Source organism: Anabrus simplex, chromosome 2 (genome assembly GCF_040414725.1).
Source record: "Anabrus simplex isolate iqAnaSimp1 chromosome 2, ASM4041472v1, whole genome shotgun sequence".
Taxonomy (NCBI): domain Eukaryota; kingdom Metazoa; phylum Arthropoda; class Insecta; order Orthoptera; family Tettigoniidae; genus Anabrus; species Anabrus simplex.
Genome location: NC_090266.1, coordinates 631,126,286 through 631,151,246, shown reverse-complemented (window position 1 = coordinate 631,151,246; position 24,961 = coordinate 631,126,286). Strand labels below are relative to the sequence as shown.

At 40.3% G+C, this 24,961-nt stretch overlaps 1 protein-coding gene across 10 annotated transcripts in view; it reads left to right on the top strand.

Annotated features, from left to right (window-relative positions):
* Positions 1 to 24,961, top strand: part of LOC136864291 (proteoglycan 4) — a 975,577-nt gene that overhangs the window by 668,035 nt on the left and 282,581 nt on the right. For all 10 annotated transcript variants that reach the window (XM_067141070.2, XM_067141075.2, XM_067141072.2 and 7 more), the window contains one exon: positions 8,359 to 8,449. In XM_067141070.2, coding sequence (XP_066997171.1) covers positions 8,359 to 8,449 — 91 coding nt within the window. The remainder of the gene's footprint in view (positions 1 to 8,358; positions 8,450 to 24,961) is intronic.

Here is a 24,961-nt window from a genome sequence, read left to right as displayed (position 1 = left end):
GATAGGTTAAGCTAGCACTCTTGTCCATAATCACGTTCACAGTTAGGTTAAGCTGGCGTTCTTGGGTATCAATTCTTGGGACTGTAATGCTAACCCCCATAAGCCTAGGGCCGAATCCAGGACCTGCGAGGTTAAGCTTGGAGTCAAATCCGTACCTGTTAAGTTAAGCTTACACTCTCGACTATAATCACGTTAGCAGTTGGGTCCAGCTTGCACTTTTTGGCATCAACATTGGGTCTGTAAGGTTAACGCCCCTAAGCCTAGGGTTGAACCCGTTGTCTGTAAGGTTAAGCCTAAACACATAGCCAGTGTAACATCATGTGAGGTTAAGAGTGAACTCTTAGCCAACCACCTTACTTTTCAAATCGCCCGCAGAGAAAGGTCATGTGAGGTTAAGCATGCAGTCTCAGTCAGCATATTTTATGAGGTGGAGCCTCTCCCGAGGGCCGAGTAACACTGGTGGCCAGAGAACCATCCAAAAATAACTACTTAGTTTTTTGTTTTCGGTAAATCCACTTAAGGGGCTGAAAAGAATTGAAAAAGCTGGATTTTTTTAATGAGTACCGTTATATCTACAGCATTTTTCATAAACTTAACATGTTACAGACAAAAGCTTGATACCTCGTATTTGGAAAGTCCTTTAAAAATACAGGACCATGTACTTTCCTGTCAGAAAAGGTACATAACGGGGGTGAAAGGAAGTGAAAATATAGTTGAATTAATTTTTATGAGGATACATATATCTCAAAAACTGGAGACGTTACTGACGTGAACATTGGTATTTGGAGTCTCCTTTAAAAATAAGGAAAAATGCATGTTTTGTTTTCGATAAATCCACTGAGGTGAAGGTGGGGCACGGGGAAGCCCTGATGAAGGGGTTGAATTATTTTTTATGGGGATACTTATATCTCAAAGACTGAAGATGTTACAGACATGGAAATAGGTATTTACAAATAAAGAAACATGGGGTTTTTCCGATTGAGAGAAGGCTGTTTCTCGCATGTACAGTTCTATGTCGTCCGACTCGTTGGCGAAATGGTCAGCATACTGGCCTTCGGTTCAGAGTGTCCCGGGTTCGATTCCCGGCCTGGTCGGGGATTTTAACCTTATTGGTTAATTCCAGCGGCCCGGGGGCTGGGTGTTTGTGCTGTCGCCAACGCCCCTGCAACTCACACACCACACATAACACTCTCCTCCACCACAATAACACGCAGTTACCTACACATGGCAGATTCCGCCCACCCTCATCGGAGGGTCTGCCTTACAAGGGCTGCACTCGGCTAAAAATAGCCACACGAAATTAAAGTTCTATGTCGCATGGTCATCTTAGCCCGAAAAGGCAATACCGGAAACGTGGTTTACAAAGAGTTTCTGGGGTAAATGAAACACAACTTTTCGGCGAGTTTTTATACTTTAGGGATTTTCAGAAAATACCTTAGTACAGTATTGAGGAACAATTACTTTTATCTAATTACGAAATCCACAGGAGCGAGGCCGCGGATAACTGCTATTAAGTTAATGAGCGAACGACAACTGAATCAGAAAGTGATGCGACCAACTAGAGGGAAAAGTATTCTCGACGTGGTGATGATAAAGCCAGATGAGCTCTATCGAGAAACTGAAGAGTTAGATGGTATAAGTGAACATGAAGCTGTTTCCGCCGTAGGTAAATAATAAATGTAATTGAAAGGAATGTCGTAAAAGTAGGACTGTTAGGCAATACCATTTGGCTGATAAGAGAGGCATAGGGAAGTTTTAAAAAAAGCAATTATGATCAATAGAAAATGGTAAATAAAAGTTAACAACAGTCTATGGGATGGGTTCAGTAGAATTCATGAGGAGTGTGAAAACAGATATGTACCTTTTAAATCGATAAGGAATGGTACATTATAACAGAGAAATAAAGGCATTAAGAAGAAGGTGCAGATTAGAAAGAAACAGAGTTAGGAATGGTTGCGGGAGCAAGGAGAGATTGAAGGAGCTTACTGGCAAATTGAATTTAGTGAAGAAAATCAGCTAAGGATAACATAATTGCAAACATATTTGAATTTCAGTTGGCAATGGAAGGATATGTATAGATACATTACGGCAGAAACAAGTACCAGGAAAGACATCTCAGGGATCATTCATGAAGAAGGGGAGTGTATTTGTGAGGACTTACAGAAGTCAGAAGTATTCAGTCAGCCGTATGTAAAGATAGTTGGATATAAAGATAATATTCAGATAGAGGGGGTGACTAATACTGGCGATTTACCTATAATAATAAAGACATTTATAGAAAGATACAAAAGTTGAATGGTAGAAAAGCAGCCAGGATTAATAAGATTTCTGGGGATATGTTAATGACTATCTGCCGCTTTTCCCACACGTTTGGCGTCGCAGGAGCGAACTGTGTCGCACATGTTGATTTGGACCTGTTTTACGGACGGATGCCCTTCCTGACGCCCCCTCCCCGGTGGAGGGATGTATTCACTATTGTGTGTTTCTGTGATGGTTGCAGTGCGGTGTTCTGTGGAATATGAAAAGGTAAGTGTTGGGAGGAACAAAACCCAGAGACAGAAGTATTCATCAAACGCGATTAAAATACCCGACCCGGATAGGTTAGTCCAGTGAAGCTCAACTTGTAGGATTCCAGCAAGATATGCACATTTTAGAGTTAGGAATTTGACTGGACTTTATCGCTATTGACCTAATCAAAGCGTTTGATAGGGTAGGTGATGGGAGATTACAGACGAAAGTGAGGGCTATTGGACTAGACAAGAGAGTGGTTGATTGATTTGCAAAATTTCTTGAAAATAGAACTCAGGGAATTAGAGTAGATGAAGTGTTATCTGATCCTGTAGTGATTAAGAGGGACGTCCCGCAGGACAGTATTATTGGACCTTTATGTTTTCTTATACATACAATGATATGAGTAAAGAACTAGAATCACAGTTAAGGCTGTTTGCGGATGATGTTGTACTGTGTAGAGTAGCAAATATTACGAAAAATCAAGATATAAGTTTAACCAAGAGTAAAAGTCCTCTCAGTTTTAATTATTGTGTTGATGGTGTGATAGTGCCTCAGGGGAAACACTGTAAACCTAGGTGTTAATATAAGGAATGATCTTCATTGGAGTACTCATATGGACGAAGTTGTTTAGAAGGGTTATAGATCTCTTCATATGGTTATGAGAGTATATGGACGTTGTAGTAAGGATGTAGATGTCGTATAAGTATATTGTAAGACCCACATTAGAGTATGCGACCCACCCCAGGACTACAGGACTTGATACGAGAACTGGGAAAGATCCAGAGGAAAGCAGTGCCTTTTGTTCTGGTTGGTTCCCGACAAAGAAGTAGTGTTACGGTAAGGTAAGCGTGTATTCTACCCGTAGGCAGGTCCGAACCTCCGCAGAGGTGTGTCTGAGCCGGAGTTTACGTACTATAGGGTGGCCAGTTCCTTTCCGCTCCTCCATACCCTTACGCCCACCAACAACGCGTGGCAACCCATCCAAATCTAGACCATGCCCAATGTTGCTTAACTTCGGAGATACCACGGGATCTGGTGTTTCAACACGGCTACAGCCGTTGGCGTAGTGTTACGAGAGTGTTGAAAAGTTTGGGCTGGGAAGACTTTGGAGTAAGGAGAAGAGACGCTCTACTATGTGGTACGTTTCGAGCTGTCAGTGGAGAGAAGGGGTGGAATGACATTTGTTAACGAATAAGCTTGAGCAGAGCATTTAACAGTAGGAAGATCATAATATGAAGATAAAGCTGAAATTCAAGAGGACAAATTGGGGCAAATATGCATTTATAGGACGATGAGTGGGGATGGGAATACATTATCCTCCTCTTCTTCTTTATCTGTTTACCCTGCAGGGTCGGTTTTACCATCGGACTCAGCGAGGGATCCCACCTCTACCGCTTCAAGGGCAGTGTCCTGGAGCTTCAACTGGGGAGGATGGCCAGTGCCTCGCCCAGGCGGCCTCACCTGCTATGCTGAACAGGGGCCTTGTATGGGGATAGGAAGATTGGAAGGGATAGACAAGGAAGAGAGAAGGAAGCGGCCGTGGCCTTAAGTTAGGTACCATTCCGTCATTTGCCTGGACGAGAAGTGGGAAACCACGGAAAACCACTTCCAGGATGGCTGAGGTGGGAATCGATCCCACCTCTACTCAGTTGACCTCCCGAGGCTGAGTGGACCCCGTTCCAGCCCTCGAACCACTTTTCAAATTTCGTGGCAGAGCCGGGAATCGAACCCGGGCCTCCGGGGGTGGCAGCTAATCACATTAACCACTACACCACAGAGGCTGACGGAATACATTATCAAGGGAAATATTCGGTAAATTTCCAGGTTCTTTGAAATCGTTTAAGAAAAGTGTAGGTAAACGAATGATAGAGAACATACCACTTGGGCGATATTGTTGAATAATGAATTGGTATAACCTTCATAATGTAGTGAAATGGTGCGCTGATCTTGTAACATGGTCTGGAAACATAGACAGGTAGAAAGGAATAAATGGTAATGGGAACGAAATTAAGCGTTTAGAATCGAATTAGATCTTTATGAGTCAGTTCACTGATATACATACTTCATACTTCACATACATACAGGTCAGTCAGTTGGATGTTTTCAAATAACAAATGCTCCGGAGAGGTAGATACTCGGTCCAAACTCTGCTTTACCAGTGTAGTGGGACGGTCTACTTTTAGCAATGACGAATGCTGCAGGTTCATATTAGAAGCAAATTAATATTCCTACGACTCACTAGATGGGATTTAAAGCATTGGAAGCAAGAGAAGAGGTATTTGTTGATGTTATGACTTCGCTCACAGCGAAGAGTTGGTAAACGTTCCGGCTGCATATTCTTTGTTCTTGAATGGAGCAGACAGACCCGTAATAGAAACGACGAATTTGTGGATATGCTCTTAGTGTACGCCGAAAGTTGAAGAAATGGATTTATTTTTGCAGAGTTACATACGTGACATAATTTAAGCGGCATCATCTGATGCACCTGTTACTTCAGGCCATCCAGTTTACTGAACTGTATGCATCTGAAGCACGCTTTATGTTGTCATTAACTGAATATACAGTAGATATAAAGTGTGAATTACAAAAAATAATTTATTGTTTACTCCAATAATAATGTGATTGCTGCAATTTAAGGAAACATAATGCAGGCTACCTTCCAGATCTCGTTATTGTCACTGTGCCTTCCTTACCGAATATTAGTTTTAAGATGGTCTTCCTTTTTTCTTTCAAATTTATCTTGCAAAACTAATATAACTTATTCATTGAGTGTAAGTTTCTAAGAGACAGTGACATTGTAGGCGAACATCTCATAGGTCAAATAGAGTAATACATACTGATATTTAAAAATATCTTTCGTAAGTCACAAACCTGATTTACTCAAGTGGAATCATTTAATAGATATTGTATTTTCTGCTGTTCTTGAATACATTGGCCTACCAAAAGTCTAAGTCAAACTTGTACTCACACTGATTCATTAGATGCCTTATGCGATATATTGTAAGAAGTTTGATTTGAAACGATGGCAATTAATCACTTAATAATTACTCTCCTCATCAATTTGCCTTGCTGACAACCAAAGAACATTGCACATTTATTAATAATCTGTTTGGTATACTTCTTCATAATGTCAATATTTAACCCACAGTGAAGGTTCTTCACATTAACTTTACATTTTTAGAGTTAGATAGTGTATTGTATAGCATATCAGACAATTATTTGATGTAAATGGCGCACGCCCTTGCATTTTACATTAACTGCTCAATCACTTCTCCAATCTATAACAGATTCTACAGCAGACATGATATTCAGTGATTCATTACACGTTAAAATTTGACTTGCCAGTGGACAGACAAATGCGTTATATAAGTTCCGTTGCACACACTTTTCTTCTTTTCTAGAGTTTTTTTCCTCTACTATCTGAACATTTAACTTGTAATTGCTGTGACAGTTATTTCTGATTCCAAAGTTAATAGCAAACAGGTTGTAAAATCATTGATAACTGTTGCTTGCCGGTAGGGTTGTCAGATCGCTCATATTTCTCAGATTGTTTGGTTAATCACTTCCATTTTCTTCGAATAATCGTATCTGCTTTGAAATGAACCCATTGATATCTTGATTATTATTATTTTCCAATAATTTGCATTATTTGTATTGTTAGAGAATACAAATGTAAAACTGATCATGTTGATATTATTTTGTCGAAAAGAGTATAGAGCCTTATTAAAGTAAAATAAAAGGAATTGGTCTATCATATCTGGAATTTGTGTATGACTACCAGTTTAAAAAGCATTTTCTAAGCTCCAACACATATACATATACGTGCAAGAAGCGAGAGATTAGGATGACTCATATAAGCTTGAGTGTGATTTTTGTAAATGTGCTATTTTTCATGGAGATTATTAACTTTTTAAAGATGATGTAAGTCTTATTGTGAGGAGATAATATAACTCAGAAGAAAATCTTATTAAGAATGTAAGTAACAATATAAAGATAGTTTCAAATTTGTTGAAAACTGTGTACATAAGCAAGTTCAAGGTTAAACGGAATCAAATATGTTTTCTTGAAGGCAATCGTGATGTCTTCCGACACCTTTGTTAAAGATTTTCTGAATATTCGAATATTTCATGTAGATGTTTGGAAACTTTTCTTGAGAGATATCAAGGGGACAATGGTTGCAAAGACAATAAAAACATTTTTTTAAATTTCCTTTCTTCTCTTTCTTTTTTATTTTGTTCTACCGTCTTTTCTTTCTTTCTTTCCTTCTCTCCATTTTTATTCTTAATTTTTGGTTTGAGGACTGTGCAGACATGCTGATCAGTTCAATTTTGTGCATACTTATCCATACATTAATACATTTATTGTAAGTGGTGATATTTGTTATTCCAGTCATATGTCTGTCTCTCTAACACTTTCTTACTAACTAAACCAGGAAGTCTAATGCAGTTTCAGGTAGATCATCTGGTGGTGATCAATCAACTGGCTGAATATGAGAAGAACATTTGTGAATATCATGTAGAGCCATGATGGTTGAACTAAACAAAGAAAATTCCATAGGATTACCTGGTATCACTTGGGGCACATAAAGTTCATGTTATGTCTTTTAAATTGATGGTAATTATATGTTACTGGTAGATAATATCTGGTGAATATAATTATGAGAGATGCCTTCCAGATTATATGCATAACTTGAACTACAATGTGATAGAAGTTGAAGTTGGAGAAGATGTTAGCCTTTTTTGGTAACTTATAGTGTCATTAGTCAGATAATTCTTGATTAATTGTCATCTAATGGTTGAATATGTATTGTCTAAGTTTTAGGTCTATGCCATTTGAATAAATACAGTTTTCTAATGGTGAATAATTTTGTTTGTGTTTTCTGGCGCATAATCATCAGTGCCATACAGGCTACATAGTAGAGTATTTTCAGAATTTGCCTTATACCATAATCTATAAGCTACTCATACAAGATGTCCTCAGGATCATTGCTGATACATGCAATCCATGAAACCAAAATATCAGTCGTCATTGAATTGCATCATTATACGTACTACTTGATCTATAAAACAGTTTCAAATCGTATTATCATATATTGCGTATAAATTATTCAAATCAAGTCTTTGTCTTTATACACAATCTTATTCAAACATATTTGACTAATATTGTGAGGATTTAGTATAATTATCCCCCAGTAGCATATATGTTTATTGTATGTGTTTGATATTCCGTGTAAATGGCACAAGAAGTAATCAAAGAAACTGGTTGTACTTTGCTACCTCACAGTTATTCTTTATATACATGGCTTCTTATTTTATATCTTTTATACATTGAGCACAAAATATTGCAATACACACAAAGCCTAACTTGTTATATCAACAAATCACTGAAACAGTTTTCTCATGCTGCAGGCTAATTCACATAAACTTCTGAATAATTTTGCATGGCACATTACACTGTTGTACTTTTTGCATGCTGCTGGCCTAATGAATAGAGTAAATCTGTATGCCCATTAAGATGCTTAAATGTTGTACCATAATGTTATAGCTTCTATAGTGTATCCGAGGAATTATATGTATTTTTTTAACATATGTTAGAGTTTGGTAGCTATCTTGAATGAAATGCATGATTGTTTTCAAAATACAGTTTAAAGGAGTTATTGTACTTCTTCATTAACAGAAAGAAGAAAAATCTTCTTGGTGTAAAGGCAGTTTGCTTTCTTTGAACTTAAATGGCCTAGTTTTACATTCATCATTCATTTTCTTACAAAACTGACTCTGTAAATCACAAGTTTATAAGTTCAATTTAATCAAGTTGTCATTTTTAAACTAAATTTTCTACCTTTTTCAGGCTGAAAAGGTAGAAGATATCAAGAAAGAAATACCACGATCTAGAAAGGAGTACCTCATTCGTCATCACTTGGAACGTACTACAGGAGCCAGTACGTATTCATTGTAACTTCACTCCTTCTGAAAAGAAAAATACAGTGATATTGGGATATGATATACGTATAGAAAACTTCAGGAACCTAATAGTCCGACGTTCGTCAACAGTTTGCATAATACCTTGGATAAATGAACAGATACTGTGAGAACTCATTATGGTTCTTAAAAAGATTAAGTTTCGTATAATTTGTTAGAAATCAGAATAACTTATGATACTTCAGGATCATGACAGTTCGTGTTTATCAATGGTTTCTACCATGCCTGGAAGTAATAATGATAATAATAATAATATGTTTTACCATAATTCAGTGTACTTCATTTTTATGACTTCGACTGCATATTGTAAGTCATATGTGTGTTTGTTCACGTTTTATACAGTTCTAGGCATCATCATTGGTAATTATGAGATACTTTGAATTCTTCTGGAATAGAAAAATAACTACGTAACCAGAGTGCGTATGAATACTGTTCTTGGAATCATATGTCTCAACACAGTTTCATGTTATGATCGTTCTGCTACCTTCGCTGAATGTGATCAATTTCATTTCGTAAATTTGCTGTTATCATCAGAAAATTAAATGCCGTTTATTTCAATCTGCTTGTTAGGAAATATCCCTAATCCACATTTTGGCTAGATCATATTTATTACAGCAGATCTTGCAGAGACTAGGGAATGAACTTCAAATTTGATTTCTACATTCCTTTTGGAGATATATTTTGAAACTCTAAGTAGGCTATGTTCTTACAAGGACTGACATTTATTTTCTTACAGTATGACACTGTGAGACAATGAATGAATAAATGAATGAATAAAAGTCTTCCAATCTGAGGTAAAGTATTATATTTCCTCATTTCAATACACAGTATATACCGTATATCCGCATTAGCAAAGAAAATGTTAGGCATTAAACATCAATAAAATTTGAGTAAAAGAAAGCTGTCATCTTTATTATAAATGGTTATTTACTTACTGATGACATAAATTACATTAGAGGTGGTCATTTTATTCCTCTTTTCAACCACAGTCACTGAATTTTTGATGCACTCATGTTAACCTTCTTTTAAATTCTTGCATATTCTTTCTACTCGTAATTCATATCCTTGACAATGCAATTTACATCATTATGTCATTGGTATAAATTAAAAATAAAGGAGGTATCTCCTTTTCATTAATTCTGGATATGAATACTTTTATCTTCTTTTCTGCCAATTCAGACGTTACCTCACATATTAAGTCTTTTCACTACCAGTTTATTCCTTTCAGTTTAGCGTTCACTCTATCACCAGTCTGTAAAATACAGTACAATGCATAGGTTCATAAAGCTGAAATCCAACTCCTTTCATACCTACGATACCTAAAACTTATTCCTGAAATCCCACTGATTGGTCTGCTCATGTATAGTCTTAACATAATCTATAATGTCTCTGAAAAGACCACTTACTACATACATCCCATATAATCTAAAATCCTTTGTACAGTTTACAAATGAAGCACACCATTTTGCAATTCCCACTTTTCTTTCTTTTACTCTGATAAGATGGTATAAGAGATCGTCCGTGGCTCAGACGGCAGCGCGTCGTCCTCTCAACGCTGGATACCGTAGTTCAAATCCCGGTCACTCCCTGTGAGATTTGTGCTGGACAAAGCGGAGGCGGGACAGGTTTATATCCGGGTACTCCGATTTTCCCTGTCATATTTCATTCCAGCAACATTCTCCATCATAATTTCATAGCATTTCTCAGTCATTAATAATCACATCGGGAGTGGCGACCCCCATCGTAATAATAGCCTATATCAGTTTCATTCATTACATCCCTGACCCGGTCAATGACTGGAAAACAGGCTGTAGGTTTTCACATTCATATTCAAGATAGTATAAATATGGTATATTTCCATTCTTCTGTAATAAACATAGCCGTATAATAAAACATGAAGCAAGCATGAATGCAGCAAATTATTATATTAATTTATATAGAGAATTAGTAGTAGTAGTTCTTGTTGTTGTATCGTTTTGTTTCTTGCAATCCCTCTTGCAATATACTCTCTTATAAATGTTATCACTAGATAAGCAATATTGCAATGGATAGTAATTAAAAGCAGCATTCGTATACACACTGCCGGGCTGAGTGGCTCAGACAGTTGCGACGTTGGCCTTCTGACTGCAACTTGTCAAGTTCCAACCTGACAGTCCGGTGGTATTTGAAGTCGCTCAAATACGTCGGCCTCTTTTCGGTAGATTTACTGGCATGTAAAAGAAGTCCTGCCGGAAAACATTCCGGAACCTCAGCGTCTCCGAACTCCGTCAACTTAAAATTACCGATACACACTACGTGTACTGATGATAACAGAGGAAGAAAACGTTAAACGATATAATTTCACATTTTGAGATACCAAATAATGTCCGTTTTAAGCTTTCTTCCTATTAAATCATTGCAAATTCTACAATAATAAAAATGAACGTAAACACTTACTAGGGAAGTCAGAAAGTAAGTCTGATTTGCTGTTAGGTATTACAAATTAAAAGTGAGACATAAGGAATACTAGCTTCGGCTTTTATCGAAAGGGTTAATTGCGCGGTTCCGGTCACGTAACTGAGAGCTTGCATCCGGGAGATAGTGGGTTTGAACACACATATCAGCAGCTCTAAAGATGGTCTTCCATTTTCGCGCCAAGGAAATGCTCAGGATATGCCTTAAATAAAGTCGCGGTCACTTCTTTCCCAATCGTAGCCCTGCCCTATCCCATCGTCATCATAAGACCTGGCTGAGTCGGTGCGGCGTAAAATCAATAGCAAAAAAGAAACCTATTTTATGTCTATTGTTTTACATAATCCCTCATATATTTCTCTTGTAAGACACTGACATTGACTTCATGCATAAGGTTGAACTAATTTATTACTACCGTGCGAGTCTTCTGCCCCTTGTTTCTATCGGCGACAGGTCACCCTTCTAACGCTATGAATACAAAAGTCTAATAGTCTTTTGCCTATATTTTACCAAGGCACTGTCGATGTGCTTTGCAGAGCAAAATAGTCCCTAGCGGAACACAACCGGCTGCGTTACAGTACGTCCGTTCTAACAGACATGTATGCACCAGGTAGTAACATACTGCATCGATCAGTCATACGCCAACGTAAATGGATCGTGCCAATCGATCACAATGAGTAGTACGAGAAAGTAATCCTGAAAACTATGATAAAGGGGTGTGGAACGGGTATAAGGTAATGAAACTGAAGTAGATGTGCAATGTGCATGGTTATTAGAAAACCTTTAAATGTTGTCAGCGTAAGTCCGTGGAATAAATGCGAAAGTACTTCGTTCACCAGGGGACGGGGGGGTCGAATTACACTACAGACATTTGTTTTTATTCTTATCCGGAGCTTCGAAGTTCAAATGCAAGACTGTTCGTCCACATTCAACAAATAGCGCACAACTTTCGTTAAGATATGAATGTTCCCTTCCCTGACTCATTTTGTGTATGATGTCAGTCGTGGTGGTTATTCCTTCGCTATGTGTTCTACAGACAAGTACGTCGTCATGCTCGTCACCTACGGTGAAGCAAGAACGAACGCACAATAAGCACAACGCCTGTACCACGAGAAACGTCCACATAGAAGAACCAACAGGAATGTGGAGCGACGTTTGCGTACAAAAGCGTTACTTTCCCTTCCTGCTACAGAGACGTCAGTGTCGCCCGGTAATACTGTTGAGATTGTTTTGGACGCTAACCAGGAGAATACTCACACGAGTACCCGGCAGCAGCACAACAGTGGTCTATCGCAGGCATCGTCAATCGAGAGCGAAATGCCTACGGAGCCAGTTTGCTCCTCGCTCTCGAGGAACGAGAGCTGCTTAGCGAGCAAGTAGGGGAAGTGCACGACTTAGTACGTACTGCAGGCCACTGGCGCAATGGTATAACGCATCTTTCTGGACAGGTTAGATTGCGACACGATACGCGTGAACTCATGTGAGGTGACAGTAGTGTGTCCGCCTTTATCCTCACACCACACGACGTTCAAATCTAGTCGGCTAATGTTGCATTTACTATGGAAGAGAGTTCAGCACAGCGTAGGCCATCGACTCCAACAAGTTTCAAACCTTCTTTGGAAGAAAAGTATTTGATACTTCAAGAAAATAACACACAAAATGTTTAATATGTAATAAAATATTGAATCACATTAAAAAATACAATCTGCAGCGCCGCTTCTCCTTGTGTCACGCCAACAAGTATGATAAGTATGAAGGCCGGGAAAGGATAGCGTTACTAGAAAAACTTAAAAACAACACATTTGAGGATGTAAGTACATTTCATATTACCCTACTCAACTCTATTTATATTATAATTAGGGCCCGGATGTCAGTAATAGTTTAGAATGCAAACTTACTGGAGCGAGTAATAAGTAGAGTCTACACGCACGACGGTAATGCTATGAGGTTTGCATAAACTTTAGGGGTTTGGCCCATTAGAACCCCTAGAATTTATGTTACTCCCACTACATTACGTTAGAGCGGGCTAGTCGACATTTCCTACTAACAAAATTATTTAGTAACAAAATTACTTAGTGGGAAATGTCGACTAGCCCGCTCTAACGTAATTTAGTGGGAGTAACATAAATTCTAGGAGTTCTGATGGGCCGAACTGCTAATGTTTATGCAAACCTCATAGCATTACCGTCGTGCGGGTAGACTCTACTCATTACTCGCTTCAGTAAGTTTGCATTCTAACCTACTGCATAAACATATGGGCCCTAATTATAATGTTTGATAATTCCTCAGAAATGATTTATTTATGTACCGGTATGTATTTCATTGCTGTTGTTCATATGGTAACATTTCCGAGCGGCAAGTACAGTACGGCCACGGTATGCAACCCGCCTGTCCACTGCTCTCTTGTCACGTGACAAACACCCGTCCCGAGCGGAGCAAGTAACACCGGCTCCCTAGAACAACTGCGTGATGACGCCTGGTCTATCGTACGGATCTTACATGAAAATCGCCTTTATCTACTCACCGACAGCAACATCAGGAGCTTCACAGGTGAAATTTCGAAATACGTATTGAACCCTTTAGGTCCATATTGAGGGATACCTACCTTCCTTACCTATCAGCAAAGTTCATGAGATCTGTCTCTTGGGTCGTTTCGGGTTCTTCGTCACTTGCTGAGGTAAAGGTAGGGTTCATTAATTCTAATCTATCTACTGGAATGAAAGGTCTGTTTAAAAGATTCCTATTTATTCAGGAAAATTCTGAAGCATGTCAATGGTATCATAGAAGTCAACTGTGTCCACTGGACACCACAATCATTTTTACATAAACGTCAGAACACTGGTGTGAGACTTTAGCGTAACTGCCTGATGGGCATTCTTACTAGAAACCATTATCTCAATTATTAATCATTTAAGAAAGGAAAGTCTGGAAATCCTTAAATTCGGCTTCCATGTGAGACCACATGTACCATCATAGTGATTCGTTATGGTCCAGCCCTCGTAACACGAACTCTGGACTCTGGGAATAATTAAGGCCGTCCAATCGGTGTGTGCCACACGGTGGTTCTACGGCATGGACCCTTAATTGAATCGATGTGACCTGCGTCTATGTCATGGACCGACATCTACTCTTCTAAGTTACTTTAAAGTCATTGTGGATGATGACCGCAAGGAAATGATGCTACGATGGCATATGGCCCTAATCTAAATCACTGAGGTTGATGACCCCCTGACCATCCAAGTTTCTAGGCTGAAGGCTAAGCACAATTAAGTTACATCGGTTTATGACCAAAGTTCCACTTTACTATCCCCAGCACATTCACTGCTCAATCAATCAAAGTTCAATAATTACAACAATAGCAATGCTCACAAACTTTGTGGCAGTAAAATCCATTTCCTTCGGATATGTCCCCTTAATCGTTACTTTACATGTTAACATTCCCCAGAAAACAAACTAAAATTTCCAGAATGCATCTCCAAGTTATTCGCTTGATTAAAGTTATTTCAAATACGGTTTCACTGAATTTAATAATTAAATAAATTTAAATGATTTAACGAAATATTAACGAACAACAAATTTTATCTCCGCGGACTCTGGTTTCTTCACAAATTTCTACGCAGCTGTGATGTGAGTTCAATATTGCGATGTTTATCTGGCTGGAAAAGAATTTTACATAATTCATGTCCAGCTATATATATCCTGTCTCGTGATATCATGCTTAAAAATCTAATCTAGTCCTAACCGTTATTAACACTTGGATATCCCAATAATCTACGTACAAACCAAACAACTCGCCATATAATTACGATGTCATATCTCGTCATTACCATTATGAATTTTGCACACCCCTCACAGACAAACCGATCATCACGACCATCGCTCTATATTTTGGACAACCCTGAATTAGGTTACTCAGTTCCTTATACTCAAAGTTCGTGATTTCAAATGTTCGTTACGTCCCCAATTACAGTATTTCACAATACTCAGATCATTACCGGCTATGAATTTCAACTAAATCCAGCATTTCAACGTTTCCCCTGGCCGAGAATTACAATCTCAATACCAAGCCTGTCCCGTTATCATAACTGAGGCCTCTCATCCCCCCAAGCTCGCATGGCAGTTACAGGAAACACCTGGTTTATTCACAGTTGACTGACTTCTCAAAATGCTCCCTTTAAACTCTGCCGACATAATTAAACAAATACGATATTCTAACCAACAAAATGCACAGATTATGCTTCAAGATGCCCACACTAATTATACGCGTCGCCAATTATTACCGCTATGGATTTCTATGAATTTCTTTCCATTCTCAACATTATAAAATATTCCTCGGGCTATCATGTCCCGGCTTCAAATGACAGGACTCTAACCTGATTCGCACATCTCATCTCAACTCATATAAAACATTCCTCGGGCTTCCGTGTCCCGGCTTCAATGACAGGTCCAACCTGATTCACAAACTAACCTATGTTTCCCAGCTCCACAATTATCATCGACAAAGAACTGGAATAAAATCCTCACTAGAAATCCCGACGTCTAATATCGCACAATGCATTAATCATGAATAACTTCGCATAAATGATATCGTATTTAATAACTTGATTTTTACGAGAAATGAATGAAACATTCTACTAGATCTTCTATTGTCAGTCAGACACAGTTTAAAATGGGCATTAAAAAAAACGTTTCTCTCCGTGACCAAATTCATCACCCTAGGTTCTCACCCGACAGCGCGCTTCCACTCGATTGAAAACGAGTGACCATGGATTATTATTATTAACGTCAAATTGCAGACAGAAGAATTTTACGTCGAATGAACATCTTAATTTGACATCACAAAATATAGGCAGTACACTCACACGGATGACGATCTACATTGGACGTGATATCACTTCGGAACCCTATGCAATAACTTTTTACAACATTATACGGCACTCGCAAGACTTCAAACTTTTATCCAAGTGGAAAATAAAACAAATGACTCTTTTAGTCGTACTCTCACATTTACAAAACTTAGTAGGGGTGACCACTGCATCGTATATCCCCATTCAAATACACTTTAAGAAATCACGAGACAAGATATAAGAGGTAGTAAGATGGAAAGTCACCTACCTCATGTCGTCACGCCAGTATTCGTCATAGGGCTCACCTGTGACCCTGGCATTTTATTTAGCCATTTTTACATTCATGGCTTCACAATTTATTATTATTTCTTCAGGTTTCCTGGAATAAAGCATAAAAAAAAGAAAATACCCTTCACTTGTTTGCTTGAACGCACACGATGGACTATAATTATTTCCGCACACGAATTACTTAATCACATTAGAATTTATTCAGTACTTTGACCGTCCTATCTGGTACAATTATTTCACTCAAGAAAACTATCTCCTCATGGAGTCAAGACTTAGCCGCAATGGCTAAAATCTGCAGTTGAACTCAGTCTACTTTCGTTGGTTTGATTTCGCAGAGCAGCTCAACAATTTTTCGTCCGCTTTGTATCACAAATGCCGGAGAAGGAGACTTAGTCATGGCGTCCCTTCATATTTATAGCAGTTACCCCCTCTCTTCGGATCTCTCCCTTTGCCGCCAAGAAAATTTCTATAAATTTTCTGACTTACCTAAACTGCAATTTCAAGAGTTTTGAAAGTGACTACCTGCTTGCTACATTTCTGGAGGTAGTGTTCACGGACGTTTAAAATTTTTACGGGTTCGATTTGTGAGATGATTGACCTCCTTTGATAGGCACTATATTTTTTTGACTTGGCGTGGTCACGCCATGTACACGCGCTTTGAAATAGTTCATAAAAATGACTTGAGATTCTTCCGCCGTCGACACGTGTGGTTGACGTCACGTACCCCAGAGCGTGGGACCGAAGGTAATCACCCCCTCGTCACGTGTCAAATCCATGCTATCAAGAATCCAACTTTTAGTTTAATTGTTACATTATGCATAATGTTCTTAGGGCACAAAGGTCATGGGTTCAGTATGGATTTCCATGCATCCACTGAAGTAAGTAGGAAATGATCGCCTGTTCGTGTCGAATATCTTGTTTTCAGACGAGTCACAATTTCATAACAGTATCACTGTGTATCGTCTTAACATGCACTATTAGAGTGTTGATAATCCCCACAGCGTAAGGGGGCCAACATTTCAGGCCCGATGGGGAGAAAACATCTAGTGTGGTGTTCTGGGTGACCCACATTTCTTTGAAAGCCATTTGACAGTAGCCCGCTACGCACAGTTTCTCCGCGATCAACTACCGCTGTTGCTAGAGAATGTGTTACCGGCGTCAGTCATCTACGGTGAAGCAACAGCGAACGCACAAGCATAACGCCTGCACTACGAGAGACTTCCACATAGACGCCAACCAACCGCAATACGACGGAGTTCCTCCGTGCATGTCAGTAGCTACACACCCCGGTCGAGAGATTGTCACCTGGCTCTCCACACTGCCCGATTTACTGCCAATCGGTCAATATCCCGAGAGCCTTCGAAATTTCACTAAGTCGGGCGGAGTACCTCATGTTAATGAATTCCAGCTGGACTAAATTCTGGCACCTCGGCGCGTCCAAAAACCGTTAAGGTAGTACAACCAATCACATTATTATTATTATTATTATTATTATTATTATTATTATTATTATTATTATTATTATTATTTTAATCTGTTTCGGTTTTTCTCCGAGTTCTCCGGTTTTCCCAGTCATCTTTCATTCCAGCAACACTCTCCAATATCATTTCATTTCATTAATCATTGCCCCAGAGGAGTGCGACAGGCTTCGGCAGCCGGCACATTTCCTATCCTCGCCGCTAGATTAGGGCTTTATTCATTCCATTCCTGACCCGGTCGAATGACTTTTTAATCTGTTTAGCCTCCAGGCTTGGTTTTTCCCTCGGACTCAGCGAGGGATCCTACGTCCACCGCCTCAAGGGCAGTGTCCTGGAGCGTCAGACATCGGGTCTGGGGATAAAACTGGGGAGGAGGACCAGTACCTCTCCCAGTCGGCCTCACCTGCAATGCTGGACAGTGGCCTTATGGGAGGATACGAAGATTGGAAGGGATAGAAAGGGAAGAGGGAAGGAAGCGGCCATGGTCTTAAGTTAGGTACCGTACCATCCTAGCATTTACCTGGAGGAGAAGTGGGTAAACCACGGAAAACCACTTCCAGGATGGATGAGGTGGAAATCGAACCCACCTCTACTAGTTGACCTTCCGAGGCTGAGTGGACCCCATTCCAGCCCTCGCACCACTGTTCAAATTTCGTGGCAGAACCGGGAATCGAACCCGGGCCTATGGGGGTGGCAGCTAATAACGCTAACCACTACACGACAGAGGCGGACATTGTTATTCGTTCGTAATCTGTTTATCCTCCAGGGTCGGTTTTCCCTCGGACTCAGCGAGGGATTCACCTCTACCGCCTCAAGGGCAGTGTCCTGGAGCTTCAGACTCTGGGTCGGGGATACAACTGGGGAGTATGACCAGTACCTCGCCCAGGCGGCCTCACCTGCTATACTGAACAGGGGCCTTGTGGGGGGGGGATGGGAAGTTTGGAAGGGATAGACAAGGAAGAGGGAAGGAAGCGGCCGTGGCCTTAAGTTAGGTACCATCCCGGCACTTGTCTGGAGGAGAAGTGGGAAACCACTGAAAACCACTTCCAGGATGGCTGAGGCGGGAATCGAAACCCCCTCTTCTCAGTTGACCTCCCGAGGCTGAGTGGACCCTATTCCAACCCTCGTACCACTTTACAAATTTCGTGGCAGAGCCGGGAATCGAACCCGGGCCTCCGGGGGTGGCAGCTAATCACACTAACCACTACACCACAGAGGCGGACTATTACTATTATTATTATTATTATTATTATTACGGCAGCTTGCAGAACCGTAACACTTACCATGCACTAGTGAGCGCGAATGTCAGTTCAACGGCGTGCTTGGATTTGTATTAATTATGAAGTCCACCTGTTCGAACACTTACTCCTCTAGAAAAGTGGTGCCCAGTTACCCGGATTCAAATAACGTGAACATTCTATCCTCGTCCAACCCTGCTCATTAAAAGACCTTTCCCGGGGTTACATGAGCATCCAGTTACGAAATAAGCATCAGTGAGACAATATAATTATTAACTTAATTATATTTTGAAGTTGTATTGTGTTTCTGTAGGAATGGAAAAGAAGGCCTGATAGCCTTACCTTTACCCAAATAACTAACTAACTCCATGGCATTAGGAGAGACAACATGTAAAAAACGCGAAAATATTCCTAGTGAGGATTTGAACTGCACGCACGTGCTTTAAGATCTCACATGGACCATGCCCGTTTCAACTGGGCTCATTCGGTGCTTAGCCGGTACCGGTGGATTCTAGCTTATCCAGTACTCTTGATGTGGTCCTGATGCACACATACACATCAACACATTTCGTTTTCCATAGCGGTGGGTTACCGCATCCATTGTCCGACTCGTTGGCTGAACGGTCAGCGTACTGACCTTCGGTTCAGTGGGTCCCGGTTTCGATTCCAGGCCGGGTCGGGGATTTGAACCTTAATTGGTTAATTCCAATGGCACAGGGGCTGGGTGTATGTGTTGTCTTCATCATCATTTCATCCTCATCACGACGCGCAGGTCGCCTACGGGAGTCAAATAGAAAGACCTGCACCTGGCGAGCCGAACCGGTCCTGGGATATCCCGGCACTAAAAGCCATACGATATTTCATTTCATTTACCTCGTCCATTTAGGAGCAACAATCTTCCACAATTTATGGAATGAGACCTTCAGGCTACTCTAGACTAGGATGTCTGTGGGATGTCATTAAACAGTGTGTGGCATGAAACTAGAAAATAAGGCGGAAGACTTAATCGGTATCTTTGGAAACGTCTTTATCCATGTTTCTACACATTTTTTTCTCTTTTACAATTTGGTTTACGTCGCAATCGACACAGATAGGTCTTATGGCGACAATGGGATAGGAAATGCTTAGGAGTGGGAAGGAAGCAGCCGTGGCCTCAATTAAGTTACAGCCCCAGCATTTTCTTGGTGTCAAAATGGGAAACCACGGAAAACCATCTTCAGGGCTGCCGACAGTGGTGTTCGAACCTACTATCTCCCGGATGCAAGCTCACAGCTGCGCGACCCTAACCGCACGGTCAACTAGCCCGGTGAAATTCAATTATATATTTTCATGTTTCTATAGTTAGATCCAAACTTTGATAGCTTCCAAACTGATTCTTTATAAGTCTAATAATAATAATAATAATAATAATGTTATTTTGCTTTACGTCCCACTAACTATTTTACGGTTTTCAGAGGCGCCGAGTTGCCGGAATTTTGTACCGCAGTTCTTTTACGTTCCAATAAATCTACCGGTACGAGCCTGACGTATTTGAGCACCTTCAAATACGACTGGACTGAGCTAGGAACGAACCCGCCAAGTTGCGGTCAGAAGACCAGCGCCTCAACCGTCTGAGCCATTCAGCCCGGCTTTTTAGAATTCACTAGCATTCCACTAATCCTAGTAACATTGATAGCGTGATCAATGTCTGCTTCCTTGGTTGAATCGTGTTAATCGCCGCCTCCAACTCACAAGGGGAGGTCACGATGTCCGTACCACCGATTTTGTTCAGACTTTATACATTGGTAGTACTGTACTTCTTTCGAAAACTGTTTACCCTTCAGGGTTGGTTTTCCCTGGGACTCAGCGAGGGATCCCACCTCTACTGCCTCAAGGGCAGTGTCCTGGAGCGTGAGATATTGGGTCGGAGGATACTGAACCCTTGAACTTACCGTTCCATCGTTGGTCGTAGGCCTAAGCTGCTTCAATAGAGCAATATCGAACTCTTGGATCTTGGGGTCGTAGTGGAATTTTTTTCTGTCACTACATTGACTGAATGGTGGGGTTCAGAAGAGAGCCTAACTACTTTAAATCAGGAGCAAAAATGTGCTTACTATAAAATATTTATTCAAATTAAATCATGATAAAAATATATTCAATTGGACAGGAAAATCACTTAATAATTTTACAACATTTTAACACAGTCACAATACATAACGTTAGTGTTATCTTTTTATTATTGTTTAACATTATATTTCAGAGACTGAAAAAGTATGATAACATTCGTGGACAGCAAAAACCCAAAAACGAGAATAAAACCTGAAAATCGGGCACCATTGATCCAAACGATAACTGAGAGTTAACCCACACGATCCGTGGAAAATCTGACCTTCAACAAGCAGAATTCCAGATTTACATTATAAATGAATGTTATCCACCAGTCTACCTTCCTAACGGATATTGGAACATCACCCAAATGGACCCTTAATCGAACCCAATCGACTATCAGTTGCTTTGGATAAGTTGTGAAATATTACTAGAAAGCATGGTGCTCATTACAAGATAACAGCAATTGTTACAATCAAAATTTATATTTCCACAATGTATTGCCATCTCGTGACACCCTTAAGTTACAGAAGAATCCCGGTTCTGAAACATGCACCACCCCAAAGAGATGCTCAGAAGGAACCAACAACACTTGATCCGAGGGGATCTTACGTTACGTCGTCCCGAAGGAACAAAACTGCTAAATGCAGGAAACATTTATTCATTATGCATTTAGAAGAAATGCCAAACACTGAAGTTAAAGAAAAGTGATGTCACATGAAAATGTTCTTCCTAATCCAACTTTCAGATCATAACATAATTATGTCGTTAAGTTTGTTAAGATACAAGTCTACATCCAAACAAATAAAAGGAAATTTTTCCAATTTTCTATAACTACGACTTCCCTTACAAATCTGTCTACCTACACTTGTCCCATTAAACTAAACTACAAGTGATCGGCAGATCAACGTTTCACCTAAAATAAAGTGAATAACGAAAAATGAAAATAAAATATATATTAACAGCTAACGAATCGAAACCGTATTCGTAGAGTAAATCCTACATAAAACAACTAAGTGTCAACACACGGCACTATCATATGATACCGGACATCCGAACAATAAATCTAAAAGTAAAGAAAAGAAAAATAGAAAAACAAAAGTTCATCGAACTTGAACATGTTCGGCTAAGCAGTAATGATCAGTCTCCATTAGCTGAGTTTCCACGTGGGACAACCCTTACATTCATGCCACTACTGATGCAACCCTATCGTGGGAGCACCCTCTGGCTAGTAAGAATTATGCCGAAACATGGCCTGAATAGTACCTGCTAATACTCTTCACATTCGTATCCACTACTGCAAACACTACCATCGTTCAAGTCGATTCGCAAAAATGACTAACCTATGACTTGACTATATACAGACGACGACCTAATCCTGTCGTTTAGCCCACAGTGTCTACTCACCCTTAAATAATACAATACGCGCTGCATCCTAAATCTATCATTGAGCCAACGTTATGATATCTGCACATCATTTACTGCCAAGCGAAATCGAAACTTAAATCACAATCCCGAACATTAAAATATAATCCTCGTTGAAACTCTAGCTGTCTAGCACAATGAAATGAAACTCGCCACAGAATGAACTCGAACCTGGAAATATAACTGTGTCCATTTCTTACAATAAAGCGTGAAATCGAAATTAAACAACATGTCCGCATAGCTTAAGCTATTCCTCATTACAATCTCAACACCTGCAGTGAAGTTCGCTAAATAAAAACAAACTCTCGTTTAATTTTACGTAATATCACTGAAATCACTACCATCATGATATCCACGGCATAACTCAAGCGTGAGGCTCCAAATGGCCTTTCATCTCAACGTTCCAAACACGTATCACCGTGAACTATCCAGTGAAGTAACTTTTCATCAATCTACTCAAGCTAAACTGTTTCTAGTCAGCGAAAATTTCGTCTCGTAAAAATACAGAATAGAATTCAATTTACAGTAATCAAGTATTACCTCGACCGTGTGTTCGCCTCTGTGGTCTAGTGGTTAGTGTGATTAGCTCCCACCCCCGGAGGCCCTGGTTCAATTCCCGGCTCTGCCACGAAATTCGAAAAGTGGTACGAGGGCTGGAACGGGGTCCACTCAGCTTCGGGAGGTCAACTGAGTAGAGGTGGGTTCGATTCCCTCCTCAGCCATCCTGGAAGTAGTTTTCCGTGGTTTCCCACTTCCCCTCCAAGCAAATGCCGGGATGGTACATAACTTAATACCACGGCCGCTTCCTTGTCTATCCCCCCCCCCAAGGCCCCTGTTCAGAATAGCAGGTGAGGCCACCTGGGCATTGCCCTACCCAGTTAACATTTGGCCACAATAGCATTCCTTTCTGTGTCCTTCCCCACATGACTGATTATCTTATCAAATAATTCCGCATCAGCGACAGTGTCACTCTTGCCAGGTCTGTACAACCCAAAAATATCAATTTGCCTACTATGTTTAGAGACGATCCTTACAACAAAAATTTCGTGTTGTTCATCCGTAACTTTTTCGTACTTTACAAATGTTTCTTTCCTCTCCTACAGTTCCAATCCTTTGTCTACGATAATCACTCCAGTTCCGTGAGAAAATTTTCGCTTCCATAATATCACTTCTCCACCATGATTCAACTTCTATTACAATCTCTTGTAAATTACTCAGTGCTATTCGTTTCTTTAAATTACTTCTACAGTTTAACACTGACAACTTAATGTTATCCTCACTTGCCTTCCAGCATCCTGTACTCCATAGTACTCCCCGTTTCCCTGAATGCACCTTCGTATAACTCTTCTAAACAAACTCCCTGATTTATAGGTACTATTGCAGTTCAAATGAAGGCCATCTGAGCGTAGATCCCTACCTCCTACCCACCCATTAGGATCTACAAATCTCACTCCCAGTTTCCCATATATCAACTCCATGGTCTTATTTAAATGCCCGATAACCCTCCAATCAGCATCCCTCCTACACTGTACCCCACTGACGACATTCCCCTCTTCCACAAACTTCTCCCGCGCTGTTATAACGAGATCCCATACATCCCGAGCTGTGTCAATACCTTAGTCCTTCTTGCGTTACTTTTTTGGTACCAACATGGAAAATTACAACCTTCTCCTTACCCTCCTCCTTCCCTTCTATTTTCCTCCACATCTGCCTTAATCTAATTCCTGGATAACACTCTACCCTGGCCCCTTTCTTCCACATACTTTCCCGACATGCCTAACAGTAGAGTCACCCATGACCAATGCCACAACCTCACCCACCTCAAGAGATCTCATCCTCTCCTGCTCTCCCTTAATTTCGCTGACGCCTGCAGACCCTACTTCGTCATCCATTCTCTGTGTCTCACGATCCTGCTCCACATTCCTCTTCCTATCCTCTACTCTACGTTTCCCCTTTCCTACCGTTCCCTTCCCTATTACCGCGCCCCTCATCTGTATCACTTCCCTGTTTCCCATCTCCCCTCTGCTCTTCTACCTGCAATGACTCATAGATTCCTCACCGACACCTCTCCTGAACTCTCTCCCTGAGGAAAACCATTACCCCTCATTTTTCTTCCTCTCAGAACATTAGCCCATCTGTCTTCCAAACATTCTCCTGATCTGTTCCTCTCTCTTTCCTGTTTACAATATCCTGTATGGTCGAGGGAAACCGTACCATGATCGAAACCTCAACCTACCCACCTCAAGAGAACCCCTCCCCTCCGAGTCTCCCTCAATTTCCCCGACGCCTTCAGAACTTACTTTCTCCTCCATTCTCTGTTTCTCACGACCCTTCGTTGAAATCCTAATTATCTCCCTCAAACTCACTTTCTCTTCCAGCATATTCCATAATTCCCACTCAGGATCACAGTCTCTACACCTGAGTAATGCGCGCATGCATCATAAGGACACTGATACATTATATTGATATTCAGATTGCAGTACCGGTACACTACAACATCTTACATTAAAATATAGAACAAGAACAATATGTTAGGGTGAATAAATTTAAGTCGAATGGTATGACAGATTACAACATAAAATCCAACTTTCGAGGCTTCTTAGAAAATAGATTAAAGAGATCTGTTGGTTTTACAATTATATATCTTTGAAGGTTCAAGA